A 21,629-nucleotide genomic window follows, 5' to 3' on the forward strand; every position below is an offset into this window, starting at 1 on the left:
TTTACATTTCACTAGCGGGCGACAGCCTTGTGTCAGCGTGTAGAAGCAATGCTAAAGTGAAACATGGTCTCAATATAAAGAAAGGCTTTGTGTAATTGATCGCTTCATTTCATGTTACTAATTTGTACTTACTCCGTTTTTCTAAAGAGGCGACGGGACAGCGCTCGATATCGCTGTGTTTTCTTCTCGCGGGGAGGGGGGCAGCGTCCTTTGGGCTCGTCGTGAAGAAGCGTAGAAGAAGACGAAGGGGGCTGATGGCGCCACTTTAGCCAAGTGCAAAGAGTCGCCTAACACCACACGAATCATCGGAACGTGTCTGCAGCTCCCCGGGGGGACGACGGAAGTTCTCTGCGGTACGCAAAAGCGGCTATCGCGGTAGCATTCTTCTCCGCGCAACGTCTCTCGGTCAATGGGTTTCTTGTCAAAAGCATTCGGGTATGGATGGGTTGTCGTCAATTGAATGTCAACTTGCGTTTGTCCACGTAGCCATGTTTCTTTGGGCTTTGTTGCTTGTTCACATCCATACAAGGTGTGGAAAAATGTTGCTGCGACCTCGTCGTGTCATGACCCCCCCCCCCCCTCTCTCTCTCTCTCTCTCTCTCTCTCTCTCTCTCTCTCTCCTCATTTCCATCCTTGCATCTTCCCGCTTGCAGCACCATGAGCGAGTTTCGGATCCATCATCACGTCAACGAGCTGCTGAGCGTGTTGGACGTGCGAGGGGGCGACGGAGCGGAAGGTTACATCGACCTTCTGCAGAAGCACCGCACGCCCTACATCACCACCACGGTCTCGGCCCACAGCGCCAAGGTACGAGGCGGCGGCGGCGGCGGCTCATTCCCACGGGCGGGCGCATAAGCCACCTTCTCTCCCCGAAAGGTGAAGCTCGCCGAGTTCTCCCAGACGCCAGAGGACTTCCTGAGGAAGTACGAGGAGCTGAAATCGAAAAATGTCCGCCACCTGGATCCGCTGGTCTACCTGCTGTCGCGCCTGTGCGAGGACTCCCAGGTAAGGATGTTTGCGTGGACTAATGTGACGACACGATGACACAAATATGACAACTCGATGCAGACGCTGCAGCGCCTGCAGCAGAACGCCAAGGATCGTTCGGAAGCGGGCGCTGCTGCTGCGACGACAGCGAGCGTCCTGAGCGCGGCGACCGGCGTCTCCAAAATGTCCATGCAGGAGCTGGACGAGCTGCGCAAGAAGCTGGGGAACGTCACGGCAGCGTGCAACGCTCCCCTGGTGAGCCTTGCAAAGCGCCGGCAAAGCGATGGCTCGCGTGATGGATCGCTCGCGTGATGGATCGCTCGCGTGATGGAACGCTTGCGTGAGTGACGGCTGGGAATTCCCCCAGTCGGCTGAGGTGACGCGCAAGATGTTGCGGGACAAACACAACAAGAAGAACCCGGCGCAGCTCAATCCCATCTTTCCCAGCTGGGTGTACGAGAGGCCCGCCCTCTTGGGGGACTTCATCGCCGGTCCCGCATCGGCTGCCGATCCGGCTGTGGGTGCGTGCGTGCATACGTATGCACGAGTGTGTGTGTGTGTGTGTGTGTGTGAGAAAAATCAACATTTGTGTACTCACTGGAACACGGGTCGCGCGCAGGCACGCTGGCGCTGGCGGCGCAGGAGCAGCTGGTTCTTGAGGATCTGCTTTTCGTCCTGGTGGGCGTGGACGGGCGCGACGTGGCGGCTCAGCCGGTCCTGGGCCGTCAGAACCGCTCCTTCATCGTGGATGCCACGCTGGACACGTCCGTCAAGGAGCTGGTACACCGGATCCTTCCCGTAGCGTCCTTCTACTCCACCGTCACCCGGTCAGTGTTGGGGCGCAGAGAAGCTCAAAGCGCTCTGCCGAGCGAGGGGGGTGTTCCCAAACGACGAGCGAGCGAGCGTCTTGGTTTGCGTCCCGCAGCTTCGTGGAAGAGAAGTCGTCGTTTGAGTACGGACAGGTGAACCATGCCCTGACGGCGGCCATGCGGACGCTGCTCAAGGAGTACCTAATCCTGGTGACCCAGCTGGAGCACGTGCACCGGCGGGGCCTGCTGTCCCTGCAGAAGCTTTGGTTCTACCTGCAGCCCACCATGAGGACCATGGACATCCTGGCCGCCATCGGTACCAGCGCGCGAGTTCGCTGACATTTGACCTCTCTCTCGCTTTCTTGCTCACGGCCGCCGGCCTCCTGCCTGCTTTCCAGCCTCGTCAGTGGACAAAGGGGAGTGTATGGGCGGGGCCACGCTCAGCCTCCTTCACGACCGCACCTTCAACTTCACCGGCGACCCCCAGGCGCAGGAGGTGTGCCTGTACCTCACCAAGGCCGCCAGCGTGCCCTACTTTGAGATCCTGGAGAAGTGGATCTACAGGGGCATCATTCGCGATCCCTACAGGTGAGCGCCCTTCCTCTCTCTCTCTCTCTCTCTCTCTCTCTCTCTCTCTCTCTTTCTCTCTCTCCATAGTGCCAGCTCCACCGCTTTGGGCACTTTCAAGGACCAAACGCCAGAAGGTCAAATGAATTGTGTGTGTGTACGAGCAATCAGCGAATTCATGGTGGAGGAACACGAGCTGCAGAAGGAGAAGATCCAGGAGGACTACAACGACAAGTACTGGGACCAGAGGTACACCATCGTTCAGCACCGCATTCCGTCCTTCCTGCAGAAGATGGCCGACAAGATCCTCAGCACAGGTGATGATGTCTTTGCTGGAGAATCCGCATCTGTCGGGGCGTGTGCTCGAGTGATCCATTGTTGTTTTGGCGACAGGAAAGTACCTGAACGTGGTGCGCGAGTGCGGCCGGGACGTGACCTGTCCCGACGCCAAGGAAGTGGTGTACACGCTGAAGGAGCGAGCCTACGTGGAGCAGATCGAAAAGGCCTTCAACTATGCCAGTAAAGTGCTCTTGCACTTCCTGCTGGAGGAGAAGGAGCTGGTGGCCCGCCTCAGGTAGGTCACCCCGCCCTGTGCATTTCAACCGTAGGGCGGCTGACGACGCGACGCCACTGCTGTTGCGCCTGCAGGTCCATCAAGCACTACTTCCTGATGGACAAAGGCGACTTCTTTGTGCACTTCATGGACCTGACTGAGGAGGAGCTGCGCAAGCCGGTGGATGACATAGCGCCCCCGCGTCTGGAGGCGCTCCTGGAACTGGCGCTGCGCATGAGCACGGCCAACACCGACCCCTTCAAGGACGACCTCAAGGTGGGGCTCGCTGGCCGGGCGGGCGGGCGGCCTTGCTCGCTGGCTGGGTGGCCTTGACGCGGCGTGGCCTTGACGCGGCGTCTCCTTCCTTCCTTCCTTCCTTCCTTCCTTCCTTCCTTCCTTCCTTCCTTCCTTGCTTGCTACCGCCCGCCCTCCCTCCCTCCCTCCCTCCCTCCCTCCCTTCCTTGGCGCAGATCGACTTGATGCCGCACGACGTCATCACGCAGCTGCTGCGGGTGCTGGCCATCGAGACCAAGCAGGAAAAGAGCGTAGCCAACGCCGAGCCGGCTGACGCCGCCCTCAGCGGCCTGGAGGCCTTCTCCTTTGACTACGTGGTCAAGTGGCCGCTCTCGCTCATCATCAGCAGGTGGGCGCCCGGCCCGGCCCGGCCCGCCTCTCGGCCCCTCGGCTGACTGCCTGCGTTGGCTTGTGCGCCGCAGGAAAGCGTTGACCAGGTACCAGATGTTGTTCCGCCACATGTTCTACTGCAAACACGTGGAGCGTCTGCTGTGCAACGTCTGGATCACCAACAAGCACGCCAAGCATCATTGGTCGCACTCAGCTAAATGGTGAGTGGCGCCGCCCACTCAGCCCAGCCCAGCCCAGCTCAGCTCAGCCCCTTCCTGACCCCGTGCCGGCGCAGGTTCGCGGCGGCCTTTGCGCTGCGTCAGCGCATGCTAAACTTTGTGCAGAACATCCAGTATTACATGATGTTTGAGGTGATGGAGCCTACCTGGCACCTGATGGAGAACAACCTCAAAACGGTGAGTCCCACAGACAAGATTGGGTTCGAGGCGGCCACTCTCTGGCTGGACTGCCGTTGCTCTAGGCATCCAACATCGACGACGTGCTGTGGCACCACACCAGCTTCCTGGACAACTGCATGAAGGACTGCATGCTGACCAATCCCGAGCTGCTGCGCATCTTCTCCAAGCTCATGTCCGTCTGCGTCATGTTCGCCGGCCGCATGCAGGTGAGGAGCGCTCCGTCCACTCCGCCATTGGCCGCCTGAACCGCCGCTGCGTTTGTCCTCCAGCGTTTCACGCGGGCCCTTCGGCCGGAGCACGCAGACGTGCCGCCTGCGCTTGAGGCCGCCGGCAAGAGCCCGGGGGCAAAGGTTAGAGCCAGCATGTCGCCGCCACCGCGTGCGAGCCACTCAAATTCCCTGCTGCTCCTTCAGCAGGAGCCGCCAGAGCCGGCATCGGACGTGGGCTTTGAGGCGTCCATCGTCAAGTTCGACAACAGTTTCAGCCTTCTGCTGCTGGACCTTCTAGACAAACTCAGCATCTTCAGCTCCAACAACTGCGAGCACAGCATGATCAGCATCATATACAGGTCGGCCCCTCCCTCCCTCCCTCCCTCCGTATTTTGTTGACCAAGTCCGGAGTCAGGATGCGGCATGCTAGATTTGCCGTCATGATCCGAAAGGGCCCATTGGTTGAATTCTAGCGGTATGAGAAGCATCTGAAAATGGCGGTTTCTATTTTTTTTTTTTGAAAAGAGGTAGGTGAATAAAAAGAGCATTTCCCCACTCAACACAATCGATTTTATTTTGAAACAAACTTTGAAGATTTAGTACATAAAGAATAGCCAGCCGTATGTTGTGAAGTTGAAATAAATATTAGCATTCTCCATCACCGTGGAGCTTTTCTTTTTTTAACAAGGGACCGACCGCTACGAGAGGAGCATCACGGCGACATTGCGAGTAGCTTGGATTAGACTTGCTGTTTTCGTTCAAAATGGAATTTGTTTGAGGCTAGAGCACAAATACGTGTCAGCTTTTCGAGGGCCGACGCTCGTTTGAAGGCTACAAGGTTGACTTTGGCATGACAAAACAAAGTCGTTCTTTCCGTAGGTATTTATTTGTGGCCATTTTCTCAAATCCGTTCAACACCCCCCCTACACTACACACACACACACACACGCTTCGGCTAAGTTTTGACCCCTCACAGGCTGGACTTCAACGGCTTCTACACGGAACGTCTGGAGAAGATGGCGGTGGAGCGAAGTCAAAAAGCGGCGGCGCAGTAAAACGAGCCGGGCGTCGGGACGGCGACGCTCGTCGCGGTCTCGCTCATCTTTATTCGATGGTTCGACAGTGCCCCATTAAAAGGACATTTAAATGCGTGTCAAGACTTTTGTTTGTTTGGTCCCAGCACAGTCAGCAATCAATCGGATGGGCTCAGCAACTTCATGAACCGGGCTACAAAGTGCACTTTCCCACCCACCGTGTGGTCGCCTCACCTCCTGTTTCCTGCCCAAGTGGTCGCCTGCCTGCCTGCCTGCCTGCCTGCCTGCGGTTGCTCAGCGCCTCGTTGCTGTGCTTTGCTTTGGAACAGCCCCCCAAAAAGAGAAGAAGCGGCACGACATTGCATGAAGAAAAATCAACAGCACCTCCCGGTCAAAGTTCATGGTCACGGTGGCGAGGGTTTGGAGGCGACGGCATCATCTCTCACGCGTTTCTTTTCTTGAATTTGCCACTTAAGGTTTCGTACTTGGTCCAGCTCCAGTCTTGATCCTGGGTGGGGCAACCACGCTATTTCAATAGGGACGGACGGACGGCCAAAGGGGACGTGCGTGCGTGCGTGCGTGCGTCTTACCACCATGCTTTTGGCTTGCTCGTCCGCCGCTTCTTGCATGAGGCTGGTCAGCTGACTCAGGTACTTCTGGGTCTCCTGCAGCAGGCGAGGGGCCGCGTCACTGTGGGGTGGGGTGAGGTGAGGCAATACCATCATCACATGGCACACGCTTGACTCGTTTGTGCAAGTACCTGTCGTTGGGCCCGGGGAGCGAGGTGAGGGGATGGGGAGCGCTGGCGGGCGGCGCCCACTGGGACACCTGAGGGACGGCTGACGACTCGGGCCCAGTCGTCAACGAGTTGCGCGTGGAGTTCTGCGCCTGACGGAGGACGACGCGGTGTGTCAGGCGGCCTAACCCCTTTTTTTTTCAACCCCTCCGACGGCGACTTACGCAGGCGATCTTGAGGAGGTGCCAGAACTCGCGCTGGCGCTTGATCTGCATCTGCATGACCGTGTTGTCCGCCTCCTTGATGCTCTCCAAGGTCTTCTCGATCCGCGGGAACAGTTCGATAATTTTCTGTTTGCTGCTCAGGATTTTACTGAAACACGAGGACAGCCTTGCTGGTTAGCCACTTAAGAGTACTTATGGGTCCATTCAGCTGATGCTGACATTTGATGAGGACACGCCAATGCTAATGAAAGTTTTGCCTCACATGAAGACTTCCGTGTCGCATTTCACATGTCTTCCCGAGTGTTTTTCAAAACTCGCTCCAATCTGAGCAGACTTACGCGAATCCCGGTGGCGCTCGTACCTGAGGTGCGTGTAGAGGTCCTTGAGCACTTTGTCCTGGTTCTGCACTGTCTGGACGATGGCCTTGACCATCTCCGAGCTGTCGCTGCTCAGGTCCGCCTCCGGAACTGCCGGCGGGGACAACAGGGTCAGCGGCGGGGTCGTTTAGCAGCAGAGGAGTGTACGTGTCTGACCTTTACACTTCATCTTCAGCTGTTTGTAGAGCTCCGTGGCTCGCTCCTCTCTGCAACGACAAGGCCAACGCTGACATTTGGCCAAAACGGGCTTTCCGGAGAGCGAGTAAGCGCAAGGCACGGAAAGCGCCCGACTCACAACTGCTCCATCTTGTCTCCTTGGCGCCGCGCGTAGGGACTCCGCTGCAGCTCCACGATCTCCGAGTGCAGGGCCATGATCTCGTCGTCCAAGTGGCTCACCTCCGCCACCTGCGGGACGACACGGGAAGCGTGTGCGTATGGCTTCGGCGCACCGACGCGGCCCGGCGGCCGGCGCTCAGCCCGGCGGCCGGCGCTCAGCCCGTCGCGTCGACGGCACGGCGCGTAACCTGAGCGAAAGCCGCCGCTCTCTCCTCGTTCTCCTGCCACGCCTTCAGCATCTTCTCCGACGCTGCGGGGGACAAGAAGGGCAGTGAGAAGGCAGGAGCGAGCCTAGCCGACCGAGCGAGCGCACGGGTGGTCCTCACAGATGCCGTAGTGCATCTGGTCGCTGTACTTTTCCAGGTCGTACTGGATGCTGTTGCGGAAGAAGTCCAGCTTGGCTTTTAGCTGCTGCGAGAATCCAAACATGCTGTTTTTACAGCGCGTCAGGTTGGTGTTGTAGCGCAGGAGGCTGAGCCTGGGCGGCCGGCGAGACACAGCGTGAGGACGGCGGGCGGGCGGGCGGGCGAGCGAACGGACAGATGGGTTGTCCCGGCAGCCGGGCCACTCACATGGCGGCGCGCTGGCCCTGGAAGAGGCGACCGTAGTCGTCCTTCAGGCCGCAGATGTAGCTCAGCGCCTCCGCCCAAACCTTCTTCAGCAGCCCCAAGGGCAGCGGCGTCCGGGCCTCCTGGACTGAGAACGCCATGGCCCGCTGAATTCCAATCCCACTAAGGCAGCGCGCGCTTGAATGTGCACGCGCGCGCCGCATTTTGTCAAGGCCACACTCACCGATGGTGTTGACTTTTTCCGGCAGCTGCCTGGCGCTGAACGGGCCAGAGTACTCGGTGGCGCTCTTGTCGAACAGGTAAACGATGTAAGCGTCCCAGCCCCGCTGCGGCCGAGGAGAGAGGACATGTTCAGGCGGATGCGCTCAGGCAGATGCGTTCAGGCGGATGCGCTCAGGCGGGCGCGCTCAGGCGGACGCGCTCAGGCGGACGCGCTCAGGCGGACGCGCTCAGGCGGACGCGCTCAGGCGGACGCGCTCAGGCGGGCACGTACCGCGCCGTCCAGGACGCACTGCGCTGCCGGCTTGCGGGGGTCCAGGGACACGCCCGTCTCCTGCAGCAGCTCCTGGTGGAGCACGCGGATGCCGCTCTCGGCCTCCACGCGCTTCTGCAGGGCGTGCAGAGACTCGTCGGGCGCCAGCTGGAAGGAGTGCACCTGGGCCGTGGTCATGTTGAGGATGTGGACCACCTGAGCGGGAGAGGCGGCGGCGGTGAGCGAGTGCTGTCCGTTAAAAGAGCCTTATGCGCTTTGGATGACCACCTTCATGCTCAGGATCTGATCCAGAAGATGGAAGCAGAGCGGCTTCCTGCTGTCGGGATGGACACCGCCTCCTCTGTGGACCGGGTCCCACTTCAGCATCAGCTGCAACAGCGCTTCCATGGGCTCCAACAGCGTCCTGCAAGGGAGGGGTCGAAATGGGAAAAGTCGATTATTTGATTTGGGTTGTCGCTTTGGAACAAGAGTTCCAACAATAATTGAGAACCACGGCTCCAAAGCGTGAACGGGTCATGCTGCCTGGCTTCCTCTCTAACCGACGCGGCGGCGGCGGCTCAAGCGGTGCACCTGCTCAGGTTGTTGGGGTAGGGAAGATGTGTCGAGAAGCGTACTTCTCCGTTGGCCTCTTCCACCGCCATGATGTCTTTGGGCCCTTTGTGGCGGACCTTGCTGGCCCTGTGGCCCAACACAAGAGCGCAGCGCGAGTTTGTTTGGGCGTTGCGGGCACGAGCGAGCGAGCGGGCGGGCACGAGCGAGCGAGCGGGCGGGCGAGCCCGCGTACCACTGCACGGGCTGCAGGTTGTGCAGGAAGGGCCTGAATCCGCAGCTGCACTCAAAGATCATGGTCCCGAAGCTCCAGTAGTCCACGCTGACCGTGTAGGCTTTGTTCTCAAACAGCTCGGGCGCCTGCACAGGCACAAGCGCGATGAGCGCGGCCAGAGGCTATTCGCCCCGTCTCGTCTCGCCAACGGGCTTCTCACCAGGTACTGCAGCGTGCCCACAAAGGACGTACACAGGCTGCCTTGGTCCAGGTCTTTGGCGTAGCCCAAATCAATGATCTTGTGTACCAGCTGGAGCAGAAAGCCGGTGCGTCCATTAGCGGGTGGCTCCGCAAAAGCAGCGGCACTAAATGATGTGTGGGCCTAACCTACTTTAAAAAAAAAAAAAAAGTCTCCTACGAGACTCAAAGCTGCTCATTTGTTCTATGGGTTCGAGGGGCTGTGCAAAGGCCGCTCGGGAAGCCCGAATCACGCCGCCGCCATGTGTTTGGGACTCGAGTACCGCAAAGGCTGGCGGTCAAAGAGGAGCGAGCGGCTCACCTTCCCGTTGATTTCTTGCAGCACGATGTTCTCGGGCTTCAGGTCTCTGTGGATGATCTTGTTCTCGTGCAGGTACTGGATACCGCAACCTGAGGTCACAAACGAGCCACGAGTCTGGAGCCCGCACGTACGTATGCACATCGGCTTCGCACGCCGCCGCGGCAAACGTACCCACGTCGGTGAGTAAGGCCAGAACGTCACTCTCCTTCAGACCGCAGCAGTTCTCCGGCCTGCTCAGAACCTAAACCGAGAGCGTATTCGAAAGAGAAAAAAAAGATAGGTTGGCGGCGACCGGCCAGACCGCTGAGCCTGCCGCACCTTCCTGAGGTCGCCATGCGAGCAGAACTCCATGGCGAGCAGCGGCAGGTCGTTCAAGGCGATGGAGCTGATTTCTTCCGGGACGTCTCGTGCCGTCACCACGTTGATGTGGTTCAGCCTGAGCGGGCGCAAGGACGCAAAGGCACCGTCCGTCATGTTAATTATTGAGGCAATTTGCTACAAAGATGACGGTAGCGAGCGCAACTTCTTCATGATCTGGATCTCTCGGCTCCAGCGGTCCTTGTTCCTGAGCGTCAGTTCCAGTCGGCACATCTTCACCGCCAGCTTATCGCCGCTCACCTGCGTGACACGGGTCGACATAGGTGGGACTTTCAGACATGCCCGCTCACATATGTCTATGCGCTCTCCCCCAAAAGTTTTCTCATTTCGCGGACGGAAGGACAGACGGACGGACGGACGAGGGTTGGCGACAAGGTGTGACGCTTCACTCACGTGATGCTGGTAGAGGTAGACGTGGGCAAAGCCCCCCATGCCCAGCCGCTCCTTCAGCTCCCAGTCGCCGCACTTGTGGTTGTTGTGTCGGAAAGGAGGCTTCTCCATCCTGCAACCTGAGCCAGAAAGTGGACGGTGACGGCCAGGATCACTCACATCCTTACCCTTGTCCAATGAGCAGCACGCGGACGCGGGCCCTGACTACATCCTGACGTCGCCACCCCCGCAACGACCTTGGTGTAAACAAACACGTCGGGCACCACCAACGTTGGCCGACAAAATGGCTGGCTCACTGCTGAACGTAGCACACGGAAAGAAGGAAGGAAGAAGCCGCCCTTCGAGCTGACGGCTAATGCTAACGTCAACATCCGACAAACAGAGAGACGGTTGACACAAGACTCACGTCGTGGCGCGCGCCCGGCCGCCCAACCGCCGCGCTTTCTGCTACATGAGCCGCATGAACGCCGACCACGGTGTGCCTTTGTTTTCGGTGAAGTTGCCCTTTTTTTTTCTTTTGTTCACGTCAAACTCGGCCAGCCAGCGACTGGACGCAGGACTTTCCTGCGTGACGTCATCAACCCGCGCGCCAACTCGTGTTTGAACGGCTCACGTCTGTCTGTCCCGCTTGACTGGCTGGCAGACAGACAGACAGACAGACAGGCAGGCAGACAGGCAGGCAGGCAGACAGGCGGCCACTCGCTGGGTTGAACATTCAGCTGGAGATGCACAATTGTTGAAACCCATTTCTCTTATTGCACTTACCCTTTCCACCTCTGAAATTAAAATGATTCCGGACAAAACCAAAATATTAACAAGTGATTTTTTCCCCAGTGAATGCAATACACTCGCGTCCATTTTTATTTTGAGTAAAGGATAAGGAAAAGTTTTTATTCAACCAGATAAACATGTTCACAAACTAGCAGAAAGAGAAGACGCGCGTCGGATGCAAACAGCTCCGAGTTGTACAAACATGCTTTATTTACAATCATTACGTTCAGATGGAGGAAAACGTTGCCATGACGACCGCAACGGCGAGCCCCCTGCACACATACAACCGGACGTGTACATGCAATGCACAGCACGCGCGCACGTACACAAGAAACAGACAACATGGTGCACACAGAACCCAAGGCGCGCTCATGTGCACACGCACGCGCACGCACGCGCGCGCTGAAAATGTCAAGCAGATTCAGTATGCAAGGTGGCGGGCTACATGTGCCGGCCTGCCGCCAACCCGTAACGACCCACACGTTGGAAACGCCGCTGTGAGGCCGGCGAATTTGGCCCTTCGCGTTTGACGGCCACCCCTAACTCAACTGAAGCCGAAAGAACAATCTGGGTCCAAAAGCACACGCGCGGGAGCGAGCGACACGAGGAGGAAAAGTTGAAAGGTGGTGAGATGCGGCAAAACCAGGAAAGAAGAGGCGAGCAAAGAAGCAAAAAGAAAGAAAAGGCAAACAAAAGGTGTGTATGCGCCGCTGGCAGGGCACCTTCCTGTTCTGACCGGGTGTCATTTTGGACCGAGGCGCCGGGGGCGCCTTAGTCCTCGGCCGTCCGGGCTCACTGGCCCGAGGAGGCGGGGCGTCGCCGGGCCCCGCCGGCTCCGGAGCAAAGGAAAAAGCCGGTGGGCCTCACTTCTTCACGGCTTGCCTGTAGCTGTGCCTCTGGACGTCCTGCCGAGGTTTGCCGCCCGCTCGAGTCCCGCCGGCCTGGCCGCCGTCTGGCAGGCTAGGGCTGGAGCGCGCCCTCTGGAGGTCGCCCTCGTCCTCCGCCTCACCCCCCGGCCCGGCCTCCGTCTCGGCCCGCAGCAGGGCCACGTACGTCTCGTAGCGCGTTTTCTGCACCAGTCGGACAACATCGGGCGCCGGTCGGTCAGCGACAAATGGAGCTTGCCGCAAAATGCCATTTGTGAGTGGGTGGCTTGTGCGCACGGACCTCAAAATGCAGATGCTGGTCCCGCTCCAGCTCTGTGGCTTTGAGTTTACCCTGGGGCGGGCAGGACCGCAGCTCGGCCAGCTCCGAAGACACGGCCCGCAGACGGGCCTCGTGGGATCGCAGCTGCTCCTCCTGCAAGCAAGCAAGTGCAAGCCACGCAGCGGCGTGAACACGCAACTTTGTCATTTCCATGACTCGGGCGCTTTTTGGTCACATGTTAGCGTGGCGCCGCCGGGTGTTGCCGGCGGCCTACCTGGGACAGCTTGGACACGTTGCCCGGCAAGGGCGGCCTGCTGAATTTCTTCTGGGAGCCCACGGCGGGCGGGAGGGGCGGAGCCGAGAAGGTGGCCGCCACCGTGTTGATGCTGGTGATCCACGAGTGCATCTGCTCGGCGTTTCTGAGCGTGCCAAATAGTGAGTGAAATGTCCCCAGCTTTTCCCATTAAACAAACAAAGGCTTATTCCAAAGAGACAATCTAAAGTGTCACGTTGCGAGTGGCGTGAGCCGGGTGGGTGGGCGCGGGCCCCATGGGCGGCGGGAACCCACCCAGCCAGCCCGCTCACTATACAAGAGGGATTCCCCGCACGCGCGACATCGGCAAGAAGAAAGGCGAGGCGGAGCGGTCGCCACGGAGACGCCAATCGGCAAACTCGCCGGAGACCGAGGAGGCGTGGCGAGGCGGGGCTTCGCTATCTGGGCCAAACGGCAGATGGAACTGGAGCAAGGCCTCAGCGTGTGCACGTACGTCGATATTGTTGGCTCGTGTCGGGCTTGGACGAGCCAGCCGGCCGGCCAGCCAGCCAGCCAGCCGGCCAGCCAGCCAGCCGGCCAGCCAGCCAGCCAGCCAGCCAGCCAGCCAGCCAGCCAGCCAGCCATCCGCAGCGACACGCAGCAAGCGCCACTTACGGCGCCTGGAATAAGAAGAGCCTCCAGTCGGCAGTGCGCAGGTAGAAGACGTTGGCGCGTTTGCTGTAGTCCGCCGCTTGGATGGCGAGCGAGTGATGGATGGACACAGCGTTCTTCAGGTCGTCGTCCGTCAGCGGCTTGTCGGCGCGGTACTCGCCCTGCGCGCACCGCGCCGCCCGCAAGTTAGCGTGAGCGCACCAGGCGAGAAAGAGTTGCCACTCACTTTCTGCAGGTAGAGGATGAGCCCCTTCAAGATGGCGTAGAAGGTCTTCCAGCCTCGCTTGCCTCTCGGTGCTGCAGGGCAACAAAGGGAGGGAGAAGGAGGGAGGGAGGTAGGGCGTGTCGCTCAGCCATCATCCAAAATTGACACACTCTGCAAGCAAAAGCGCTGACCATACAATATCCTGCGCGCCTTCTCCTGTACGTACTTCTCTTCCCGTCCGAGTCGGCGTGCACTTTGCGGACCAGGAAGCCGTTCTTGTACAGCGGCGGCCCGCGGGACACCGCTTCGTCCGCTGTCGTCTCGTCGTCATCGTCGTCGTCGTCGTCGCCGCCGCCGCCGCCCTTGGCCGATCTGGACGAGTCGCACAGGCTGTCCCCGAGCTCCGAGAAGGACTTCCTGAGTTCTTCCTCGTCGCTACGGACGCAGCAAAGGCGGCAAAAGCGAGTCGGTCAGCGTGCGTTTGGCACGCTGGGCCGGGCCGGGCCGGGGCCACCGCACGGCAACTTGTACTTTGTTACTTCGAAGCGGGCGCGGCCGACGGCTCGGCAGATGGCGCCCACACTGAGGACAGACGAGAGCGCCGGCCGCGCAGGCCGGCCAATCAGCACGCAGCCTGTTGCCTGGCAACTGCAACACTGCTCGAGCGACTTCTCACACCCAGGCTAATGCGTTTCCAGGATTACGCCTCGGCCGTGCCGTGCAATTTACGCACACGCAGTGAGCACCGACACGCCCCCTCGGGTGGCCGCGCAACGTCATCAATCGGCGTCGTCATGGAGATGAAGTATTTTGCTCCCGCGGCTATTCCGGGAGAGGAAGTGGGAGGGTGCGCAATGTGAGAGAGCAGAGCGAGAGAGCGGTCGCCATGGTGGCGTCGCCACGGCAACAAAGCCCAGCCAGCCGCTGGCGTAATTGGCATCCCCGCGCCGGCCGTCGAGTCAAAGAATTTAAGCGGACTGAGAGGAGGCAGGGCCAGTCAACTGTGTTCACGCCCACAACGGCGCACTTGCACCTGAATCAATAGCATGTGTGTGTGTGTGTGTGTGATCAGACTTACAGGGTCCACTGCAGCTTCTGAGTCTTGATGGAGTTGTAGAGCGCCTGCACAAACACAAACACGTTAGTCAGCATGGCAACGGTGGCAGATCGATGGGTGACTCAAAGGGGATACGGACGCACGACCGGAGGAGACCGTCCATCCATCCCTCCCTCCTATCTCCGGGAGCTCCAGCAAAACAATGGAGGGGGGGCGAGTATTGCCTTGAGAGGAACTCAGCGGCGTAAACGCATTTTCCAATGAATGAGCTCTTCTCTGCTGTTGCGATTGTGTTAGCGAGCAGCTGGCAATCAGTTAGCGCCCAATTAGCCAGCAGCCGGCCGGCCGGCCGGCCATGATGTCACCGGAGCAGGAACTCAATTGCATCAATCATGACCGGAGCTAGCGAGCCAGCCAGCCAGCCAGCCAGCCAGCCAGCCAGCCAGCCAGCCAGCCAGCAACCCGTCGGACACCGGGCCCGAGCAAAGGGAACTTTGCCCATACGTTACGTACGACATGGGGGTCGCCATGGCGACCAGCTTTGGCGTACCTTCCTCCTCTTGCGAGCCTGAGGATGGTTCTGGCCGTCCTGAGCTTTTCCCAGCAAATCAGGAAAGACGAGCGGCTTGAGGGATCGCGAGCGCGGCGTCCTGGGATAGCGGAAGGGGTCCATCATGCGGAAATCGCGGCCGTAGCGCACCGTGCACAGCGAGCGCGAGCGCAGACGTCCCGCCGAGTGCAGGCTGTTCACGCCGATCATCATCGGCCGACAAGTCGCTCGCTCCGGGCCGCCGCAAAACAGGAGGCGGAAGAGGGGGGCTGTCAATCAGTGGTCGCATCCATGGCCGGCCGGCGCCGCCGCGCAACTTCGGCGAGGGGGCGTGTGGCGATTTGGGCCAGAAAGGGGGGGGGGGCGTCTCAGAGTCGGGATTCCTAAGAGCGTCGCTTTCGTCACAAACCGACGTGGAAGAGAGCAAAAACAAAAAGAAGAGGCATGCCTTTCTCCGCTTTTCCTTTTTTTTCTCTCCTTTTTTTCCCCCAGCAGGCAGTTTTCTTTTCCCTTTTGTGTTACCAAGGCGACCAGAAGGAGAGGAGCTGCCGAATGTCACCAGCCGAATGTCTTTCTCGCTCTCTCGTTTGTTCTCTCTCACTTCCTCGCTTTGCTCGTACCGCCCCCGTACCCCCTCCTTCCTTGGAGCGTCCCCCCGCTCTCCTCCCTCCCTCCCTCCCTCCCTGCCTGCCTGCCTGCCTGCCTGCCGTTCCGTTTTGTCTTCGCACATCCAGGCGGTGACGAGCAGCTCGTGTGGGAGAAGAGGTGCAAATGTTGGCCATCAACTAGCCATCCACTTCCCTTTGGACTGTGCCTGCACGCTTGTTTGAGAGAGAAAAGTGTGCGTCGGAGTGTGTCAAAGACAAAGTGTGCAAGGAGGAGAACGTGTGTGCGTGCGTGCGTATGTGTGAGAGGGCAAAGGTGAAGGTGAGAAGTGTGTGTGTGTGTGTGTAAGAAAGCGAAAGGCCAGCACCAAGGCCAAGTCGGCCGAGGTGCTTTTGGACAAAAGGCGAGATCCTGGCACAAGTGGCTGCCTGCCTGCCTGCCTGCCTGCATGGTTGCCTGCGTGGCTGCCTGCCTGGCTGCCTTCAACGGCAACCAGATCAAAAACCAAATTGAAAATCAAATGTCATCCTGGTCAGGACAGCTTTGCGTGTTTCTAATGCCCGAGCATTCATTTGCTCCGTTGGCTGGAGAAAAGCAGAGCGCCACAATTTGGACTGCCGACGGTCGAGGGCGGCTTTAGTCATACGTGCTGGCGTGGCGGCCAAATTCAAGGCAAAGACAAAAAAAACTCGGCCGAGGGGCGGGGACACGCACGCACGCAAGCTGAGAGAGACGACACCCGGTGAAAATTCCTTCCGTCGCCGGCAAAGTTTGCAAAAAAGAAGACAACACATGACGATGCCGGGCGGGGAGACGCTAATGCTAAGACTAAGGCGACGCGAAGGCCAAGGAGGACGGCCTTCCGCACGGGCACCAAATGACAAACAAAGCAGCTGTAACGAGCTCATTAGCCAGAGGAAGCCATCGAGGCCGCCGCCTGGTCTCCACGGCGACCGCTCGGGGGACACTAACAACCGGAAGGGAGCCTTTGCGACATTTGCCATGACAAGGAGGGCGACAGTGGGCGCCGCTGCCATTGCCGCCGCCATTGCCGCCGCCATTGCCGCCGCCATTGCCGCAGCAAAGAGGAAACAAGAAGGTTGAAAAAGACACAACAACAAAGGGAGGAAGAGGCAAACATGAAAAAGGAGCTCAAGCTTACCTTGAGCAGATGCTTGGGGAAGTGTCGTCCGTCATTGAGGCCGTCCAAGTTGCTGACAAACTGAGGACAGGACATCTTGTCGCAAACATTCTGACAAAGGAAAGGACAGCCACCTTTGTGTCACCCATCCATCCATCCCTCCATCCATCCATCCCTCCATCCTTCTGTCCGTCCGTCCTTCCTTCCTTCCTTCCTTCCTTCCTTCCTTCCTTCCTCCCTCCCTCCAGCGACTCCATTTTACAACAACGGGCTCCTACTCTTCACCTGGCCTTCAAATGATTGCAGTTGCAAACTCACCGGGCCGTGCAGATCCGCGTTCAGCGCCACCAGCGCCCAGGTCAACGCCAGCACAGCATCTAAAGAGGGACAAAAAAACATTTCATGGTCAACCTGCTTCTCTCCAAGTTTGCATGAGCTTTGCGATGGGGTTCTGGAATCCGGAGCCATGGTTCTCACCCTCGGAGGGAAAATGGCTTTGGTTGCACAGCGAGTAACGGCGGGAAAAATGCCAGAGCAACCGCTCCCGCTCTGGATTGCCGCCCAACAGCGCCACCTGCTTCAGGAACGCTCTGCACACACAAGCGCACTGTTACCACTGACCACCAGAGAGCACTGTGGAGCAACCTTGCAAGCGCACGCACGCACGCACACACACCTGAGCGCTCCGTCCAGAGGGAGACCCGAATAGTCAGAGAGGCGTAGGTATTGGTCAGCCAGCAGGCGGCCAAACTCGTGGCTGCGGCGCAACAAGACCACCACGGTCAGACAGAAGCGGGCCCCGTTGCCGACCAGACGGGCGTCGCTGAGCGTTTTATGCGGGCTTTCAAAGCTGACCTGGGAGACGGCGGGCGGGAGTAGCCCCGCCTCCCGGGGGGCGTGTCTTCCGAGCCGCCGCTCAGCCGCTCGCTGGACGGAGGCCGCGTGGCGTCTGAGTCGGGGGCGGGGTCGTCCAGGCTGTGGTAGGACGTCCCCTTGGCGCGCGCCGACTCCACGATGCTCTCAAAATGGCGGCTGAAGGCGTCCTCGGCGGCGCGGCCGGGGCCCCGTAGCCGGACCGGCGACTTGAGCGCCGCCTGGCGCCGGTCCGAGAAACACTCGGACGCTCTACGGACAAACACGTATTCTTTTTTATGCATTCATCTCCAAGTGAAATGAAGACAAAGAGAGCTGTGTGTCCTGGGATGGATGACCGAGGTGTGGCGGTGCGCCACCGCCGCAGTGCGGCCGCCGCCGCGCGGCGCCTACCTTTTCATGCGTGAGAAGCCTCGCTCCTGTTCCCACGCCGCGTCCCGCCGCTTCCTCTCATCTCCTCGCATTCTCACGCTGGCCCAGCTCACCACCTCTTCCTCTTCCTCTTCCCACCGGTCCTCGTCCCGCTCTCCTTCTCCGCTCCCAGCTTCCTCGACTTTTCCCTTGTGAGGCCTTGGGCCCGAGCCCCCGGGACTCCCCCCGCGGAGGCTTCTGTCGCTCCCGAAGGCCGAGTCGCGGTCGTCCCGCCCGCCCGTCAGCAGCTCGTCGATGTCCGTCTCTCGGTAGCAGCGCAGCGGGACGGCGTCCAGGTCCGTCTCCGAGTATTTGAGGCTGCGGCGGATAACGCCCGTTTCGGGGGACGGGGTCACCAACTCCACCTCCACGTGTCGAACGTGATGGCTGGCGGCGAGCGTCGGCAGGGAGGAGGGCGGCGTGGGGGTGGGCGACTCGCTGGAGTTTCCGCTTGGGGGTGCTGTGGAGGCGTCCACAAAGTCTCCATGAAGAAGAAGAAGAAGGAGAAGGAGAAGAAGAACTTGACAAGATGTTGACATGTTGGAGTCAACTTGAGGTTACATCACCAAAAGACACCACAGAGAGGAATCAAACAAGTTAGCGTGAGCTACAGCGCAGACTATTTCGCAAAGAATCCATCCACGCAGCGGTCGATGGCCGGCCGGTCGGTCGGGCGGGCCACCGAGCGGGCATGGACAGAAGCATTCCAAACACATCCATGGTTTGCACGGAGACAACGAATCAACGGGCCGTTACTTGCGGGCCCGCTCCCGGCGCCTTCTTCGGCTCCAAAGAGAAACTCCCACTTGGCCCGAGCCATCTTCTGACAGTGTAGCGACAGGACGGGCGTCGCGCTGTCCGTCTGAAAAAGTCCAAAGGAGAAAAGGTCTCAGAGCAGGCAGCTTAAGGCGTTTGGGGCCTCCAGGTCCCACCTGTATGCCAGAGGTGGAGGCTCTGGTCTCGCCGGACTGAAGGGACTCGGGTGACAAGCACTCCCGCTCTCCCAAGCTGCCCGTCACCCCGCTGGAGCTGGGCCAGGATCCCGCCAAAGGGTGCTCACGCTCCTCATCCGGAGAATCCGGGACCACGGGACCCAGCAGGAGGCGCTCTCTCCTCTTCCGCTCAGCTCGCTTCTGTGGCGTGCTCGGGCTGGCCCGTGCGGGCAGGCCGCCGCCGGTCTGCTCGCTGTCCGGGACTGGGTTAGGAGCGCCGCTCGGCTCCTTATTCGTCGGCGTCCCCTCCGTCCTCGCAAAGGCTTTGCGAGTCAACTCCGAGCGATCTCCCCGTTCTTGGCACCCCGAGGCTCTCCGGTCAGCGCCGGTGTACTGGGGCGTCCGGCGCCGATGCAGGGTGGGGCTGTCGGGCGGTCGGAGCTCGGCCAGGGACACCCCGGGGTCCCTGAGGGGGGAGCCCAGCTCGGTAGGAGGGTGAGAGGGCCGATGGAGGCGGGGGGGAAGAGGGAGCCGGCCCGGCTGGCGGAGGGGTCTTCCTGCGTCCGAGGCTGCCGCGTGGACCGGGATATTCATCACGAACCTTTGCTGCGGACAAGTGGGACCAGATTCTTTGGGATGAAACCAGCGAGGGGCGGGTCGTTTCGGGACGTCACTCAACTGGTTTAAGCCTTCCGCGATGTCAGCCGGTCTCGGGGAGCTGCTCGGAGACGGCAGGGAGCGCCAGTCGGACCCTGGACTCTGGGGCCGCCCCCCCCACCTCTCCTGGTGTATCAGCGCGGGAGAGCTGGACAGGGACCGACAACGGCCCAAACGGCAGGTCCGAGACAACGTGGCGCGCCCCGGCGCGTGAGCCGCTTTGAGCTTCAACAACGGAGATCCAAAGTCCTCCAAAGTCTTGCCGGTCGTGTCCACGGCGTGTCGGGAACCTGAAGGTGGGAAAGTTAATTTGGGACTGCCAAACCAAAAAGGCTCGCAAAGTCTCTTGTGAACCTGGTGGGCTCTTTCCTGACCGTTGCCCGGACCGCTTCTGCTCTTCACGTTGGACTTCTGTACGTAACTGAAGGAGACCACAGAGCGCTTCCCGTCTCTCCCCTCTTTGCTGTTGGAGCAGGACATGGCGGAGGGCTTCGTGTCACATGGTAGACTCCAGCGCTCGGATGCCCGGGAAGATGGAGTGAGTGGAGATCCTCCAGAGTGGGAAGAAGGACACCGGTGGAGCGCTTTAGGAGCAAGGGTCTGATGCTCGGTGGGGCTCCGGCTGGCAAGCTGGGACAGGAGGTCCTGAGTGTTGTCCTTAAGTTTCAAGTGGTCCAGAGGAGGGCCTTCTCCAAAGGTCTTTCCGCCTGCACTAGGATCGCAGGTCGACCTGACTTCGACATAGACGTGGAGGACTTTCCCGGGTTGAGACATGGCCTCAAATCCTCCAGCCCCCCTTTGTCCTTGAGATGATGGTTCGTGGGCGGGAGTGTGTGTGGGGGGGTCCGTTCAGCTAGGGCCCCAAGTCGGCACCTCGGAAAGAGAAGAAGCTAGTTCAGGATTCTTTTATTTCTTTTTTTGAAGACATGCTAGGTTTTTAGGAAAGCCAAACCAATGGCTGTCTTTTAAGGAGCCACTCAGGCTGATGAGTCATGCTGGCTCATTCACACACGCAAAGGTTCTTGTGAAACGAGTGAGTGAGTGAGTGAGTGAGTGAGTGAGTGAGTGAGTGAGTGAGTGAGTGAGTGAGTGAGTGAGTGAGTGAGTGAGTGAGTGAGCGAGTGAGCGAGCGCAGGCGTGAACGTGTCAGTGCACCTCATTTATTCACGAGTACAGTAAGTGCGTGTTAAATCTGTGTGTGTATGTACTGCATGTTTGAATTGTTTGGTAGTGTGGCCCGTGTGTGTGTGTGTGTGTGTGTGTGTGTGTGTGTGTGTGTGTGTGTGTGTGTGTGTGTGTGTTGGATGCGATGGCTTGGCACTGTTCATATTTTGCTTTTGCTAGAAGTTGATGTTGATATTGTGTTTGGCTGTCATTGTGTGCCTCAATGAATGAAACGATTGCCGAGTGCGAGTGTGCGCGTGTGTTCGTGTCTGCGTGGCGTCAAAAGTCGTGAGCGTGTAGAGGTCATGCAAAGAGTTGAAGATGAGGCCATGCGGAAGAGGATGGATGATGAATGAAGACGTCGGTCGGTCGGTCGGTCGGTCGGTCGGTCGGCAAGCTAAAGAGTTGACTTTAGTGGTGCAGGCGCAAAGTTGTGTGAATGTCACACACACAGGAAGCTGCTGGCTGCGTCAATCACATGTTTGGGGGCGTCTGTCAGGACAGGAGCAGCCGCCGCATGCTGGCTGGCGCGCGCGCGCGCCCGCCGTGCACGAGGACGAACGAAGACGAGCAAGAGGAGAAGGAGGTGGAAGAGCTACTTACCGGACGCCTGCTCTCTCTCGCCCGCACGCAGCCGTGTTGACGACCATCACACGACGGCAACCGCAGTTGGTTCGTCCTCCACGCAGAGCGTGCACTTGACGTCAGGTGGGAGAAAGGAGCGCACCGCCCGCAGCCCCGCCCTTCCCCGTACTGGCCAGCCACAGGCAGCCCGCCCAGCCGGGCGTCATTGAGCATGCGCGCATTGCGCGGTGCCTTCACCGCGCCATCACCTGCGCACGCACGCGTGCCCGGTCCACCGTGATACGTGCGCGCGATTCACGAGCACGTTTATCGTGCGTGTTGAGAATCACGTGACGCGCTGCTGCAGTGCACGTGACGCTGGGATGGCGACGACGTACGACTGCTTCGTTTAGCCAGCAGATGGCAGCACACCCGCGCGCGCACAACTATTGCTCCTCCTTGAAAATGTGGAATCTTAAGGACGAATGAATCAAATGGTGTGTGTTGAAGAAGAGTTTCGAGGCCACGGCTAAGCACTTGGCTTCTAAACGGGGCTTACGGACGCCTTATGGCTTTTAAAATAGCGTTCGGCTGCTCAAT

The 21,629-nt window shown here is 59.5% G+C and overlaps 3 protein-coding genes across 11 annotated transcripts in view; 1 reads left to right on the top strand and 2 right to left on the bottom strand.

Moving 5' to 3' along the window:
- tubgcp2 (tubulin gamma complex component 2) overlaps window positions 1-5,319 on the top strand; it is a 9,333-nt gene extending 4,014 nt beyond the window's left edge. Inside the window, exons 2-19 of one of the 5 annotated variants that reach the window (XM_061263942.1) lie at window positions 148-435; window positions 654-807; window positions 877-1,005; window positions 1,069-1,242; window positions 1,355-1,508; window positions 1,607-1,814; window positions 1,913-2,112; window positions 2,195-2,384; window positions 2,454-2,680; window positions 2,757-2,937; window positions 3,012-3,192; window positions 3,387-3,559; window positions 3,633-3,761; window positions 3,836-3,956; window positions 4,022-4,165; window positions 4,229-4,309; window positions 4,373-4,527; window positions 5,145-5,319. In XM_061263942.1, coding sequence (XP_061119926.1) covers window positions 410-435; window positions 654-807; window positions 877-1,005; window positions 1,069-1,242; window positions 1,355-1,508; window positions 1,607-1,814; window positions 1,913-2,112; window positions 2,195-2,384; window positions 2,454-2,680; window positions 2,757-2,937; window positions 3,012-3,192; window positions 3,387-3,559; window positions 3,633-3,761; window positions 3,836-3,956; window positions 4,022-4,165; window positions 4,229-4,309; window positions 4,373-4,527; window positions 5,145-5,223 — 2,706 coding nt within the window. In that variant the 5' untranslated portion in view covers window positions 148-409 and the 3' untranslated portion in view covers window positions 5,224-5,319. Of the gene's footprint in view, window positions 1-22; window positions 436-653; window positions 808-876; window positions 1,006-1,068; window positions 1,243-1,354; window positions 1,509-1,606; window positions 1,815-1,912; window positions 2,113-2,194; window positions 2,385-2,453; window positions 2,681-2,756; window positions 2,938-3,011; window positions 3,193-3,386; window positions 3,560-3,632; window positions 3,762-3,835; window positions 3,957-4,021; window positions 4,166-4,228; window positions 4,528-5,144 lie in introns of those variants that run through there. The other 4 variants (XM_061263943.1, XM_061263945.1, XM_061263946.1 and 1 more) reach the window with 4 other exon arrangements.
- Window positions 4,716-10,624, bottom strand: chuk (component of inhibitor of nuclear factor kappa B kinase complex). The gene is made up of 22 exons (XM_061263947.1): window positions 10,434-10,624; window positions 10,031-10,146; window positions 9,783-9,877; window positions 9,578-9,695; window positions 9,431-9,500; window positions 9,260-9,348; window positions 8,921-9,010; window positions 8,722-8,846; window positions 8,508-8,615; window positions 8,205-8,340; window positions 7,938-8,132; window positions 7,668-7,770; window positions 7,448-7,571; window positions 7,202-7,353; window positions 7,064-7,125; window positions 6,835-6,944; window positions 6,696-6,745; window positions 6,524-6,629; window positions 6,163-6,310; window positions 5,963-6,090; window positions 5,793-5,892; window positions 4,716-5,710 (listed from the first exon to the last, which is right to left on the bottom strand). Exons 2-22 carry the CDS (start codon window positions 10,136-10,138, stop codon window positions 5,645-5,647), a joined length of 2,283 nt encoding a protein of 760 aa, XP_061119931.1. The 5' UTR covers window positions 10,139-10,146; window positions 10,434-10,624; the 3' UTR covers window positions 4,716-5,644.
- A 247-nt stretch (window positions 10,625-10,871) lies between these two features.
- On the bottom strand, window positions 10,872-21,539 carry LOC133142608 (PH and SEC7 domain-containing protein 1-like). 5 transcript variants are annotated; one of them, XM_061263938.1, is made up of 17 exons: window positions 21,069-21,539; window positions 19,676-20,174; window positions 18,645-19,591; window positions 18,469-18,574; window positions 17,695-18,193; window positions 17,284-17,553; window positions 17,105-17,185; window positions 16,906-17,018; window positions 16,747-16,805; window positions 16,450-16,539; window positions 14,153-14,196; window positions 13,301-13,509; window positions 13,096-13,166; window positions 12,873-13,030; window positions 12,219-12,363; window positions 11,966-12,097; window positions 10,873-11,868 (listed from the first exon to the last, which is right to left on the bottom strand). In XM_061263938.1, exons 2-17 carry the CDS (start codon window positions 20,073-20,075, stop codon window positions 11,662-11,664), a joined length of 3,531 nt encoding a protein of 1,176 aa, XP_061119922.1. In that variant the 5' UTR covers window positions 20,076-20,174; window positions 21,069-21,539; the 3' UTR covers window positions 10,873-11,661. The 5 variants fall into 5 exon arrangements, with proteins under 5 accessions (XP_061119925.1, XP_061119922.1, XP_061119921.1 ...); XM_061263941.1 differs by lacking the exon at window positions 21,069-21,539 and having other exon boundaries at window positions 10,872-11,868; window positions 19,656-19,784; XM_061263937.1 differs by having other exon boundaries at window positions 17,695-18,172; window positions 18,645-20,174.
- Between the last annotated feature and the right edge of the window lie 90 nt (window positions 21,540-21,629).

This window comes from Syngnathus typhle, linkage group LG18, assembly GCF_033458585.1.
Source record: "Syngnathus typhle isolate RoL2023-S1 ecotype Sweden linkage group LG18, RoL_Styp_1.0, whole genome shotgun sequence".
Lineage (NCBI taxonomy): Eukaryota > Metazoa > Chordata > Actinopteri > Syngnathiformes > Syngnathidae > Syngnathus > Syngnathus typhle.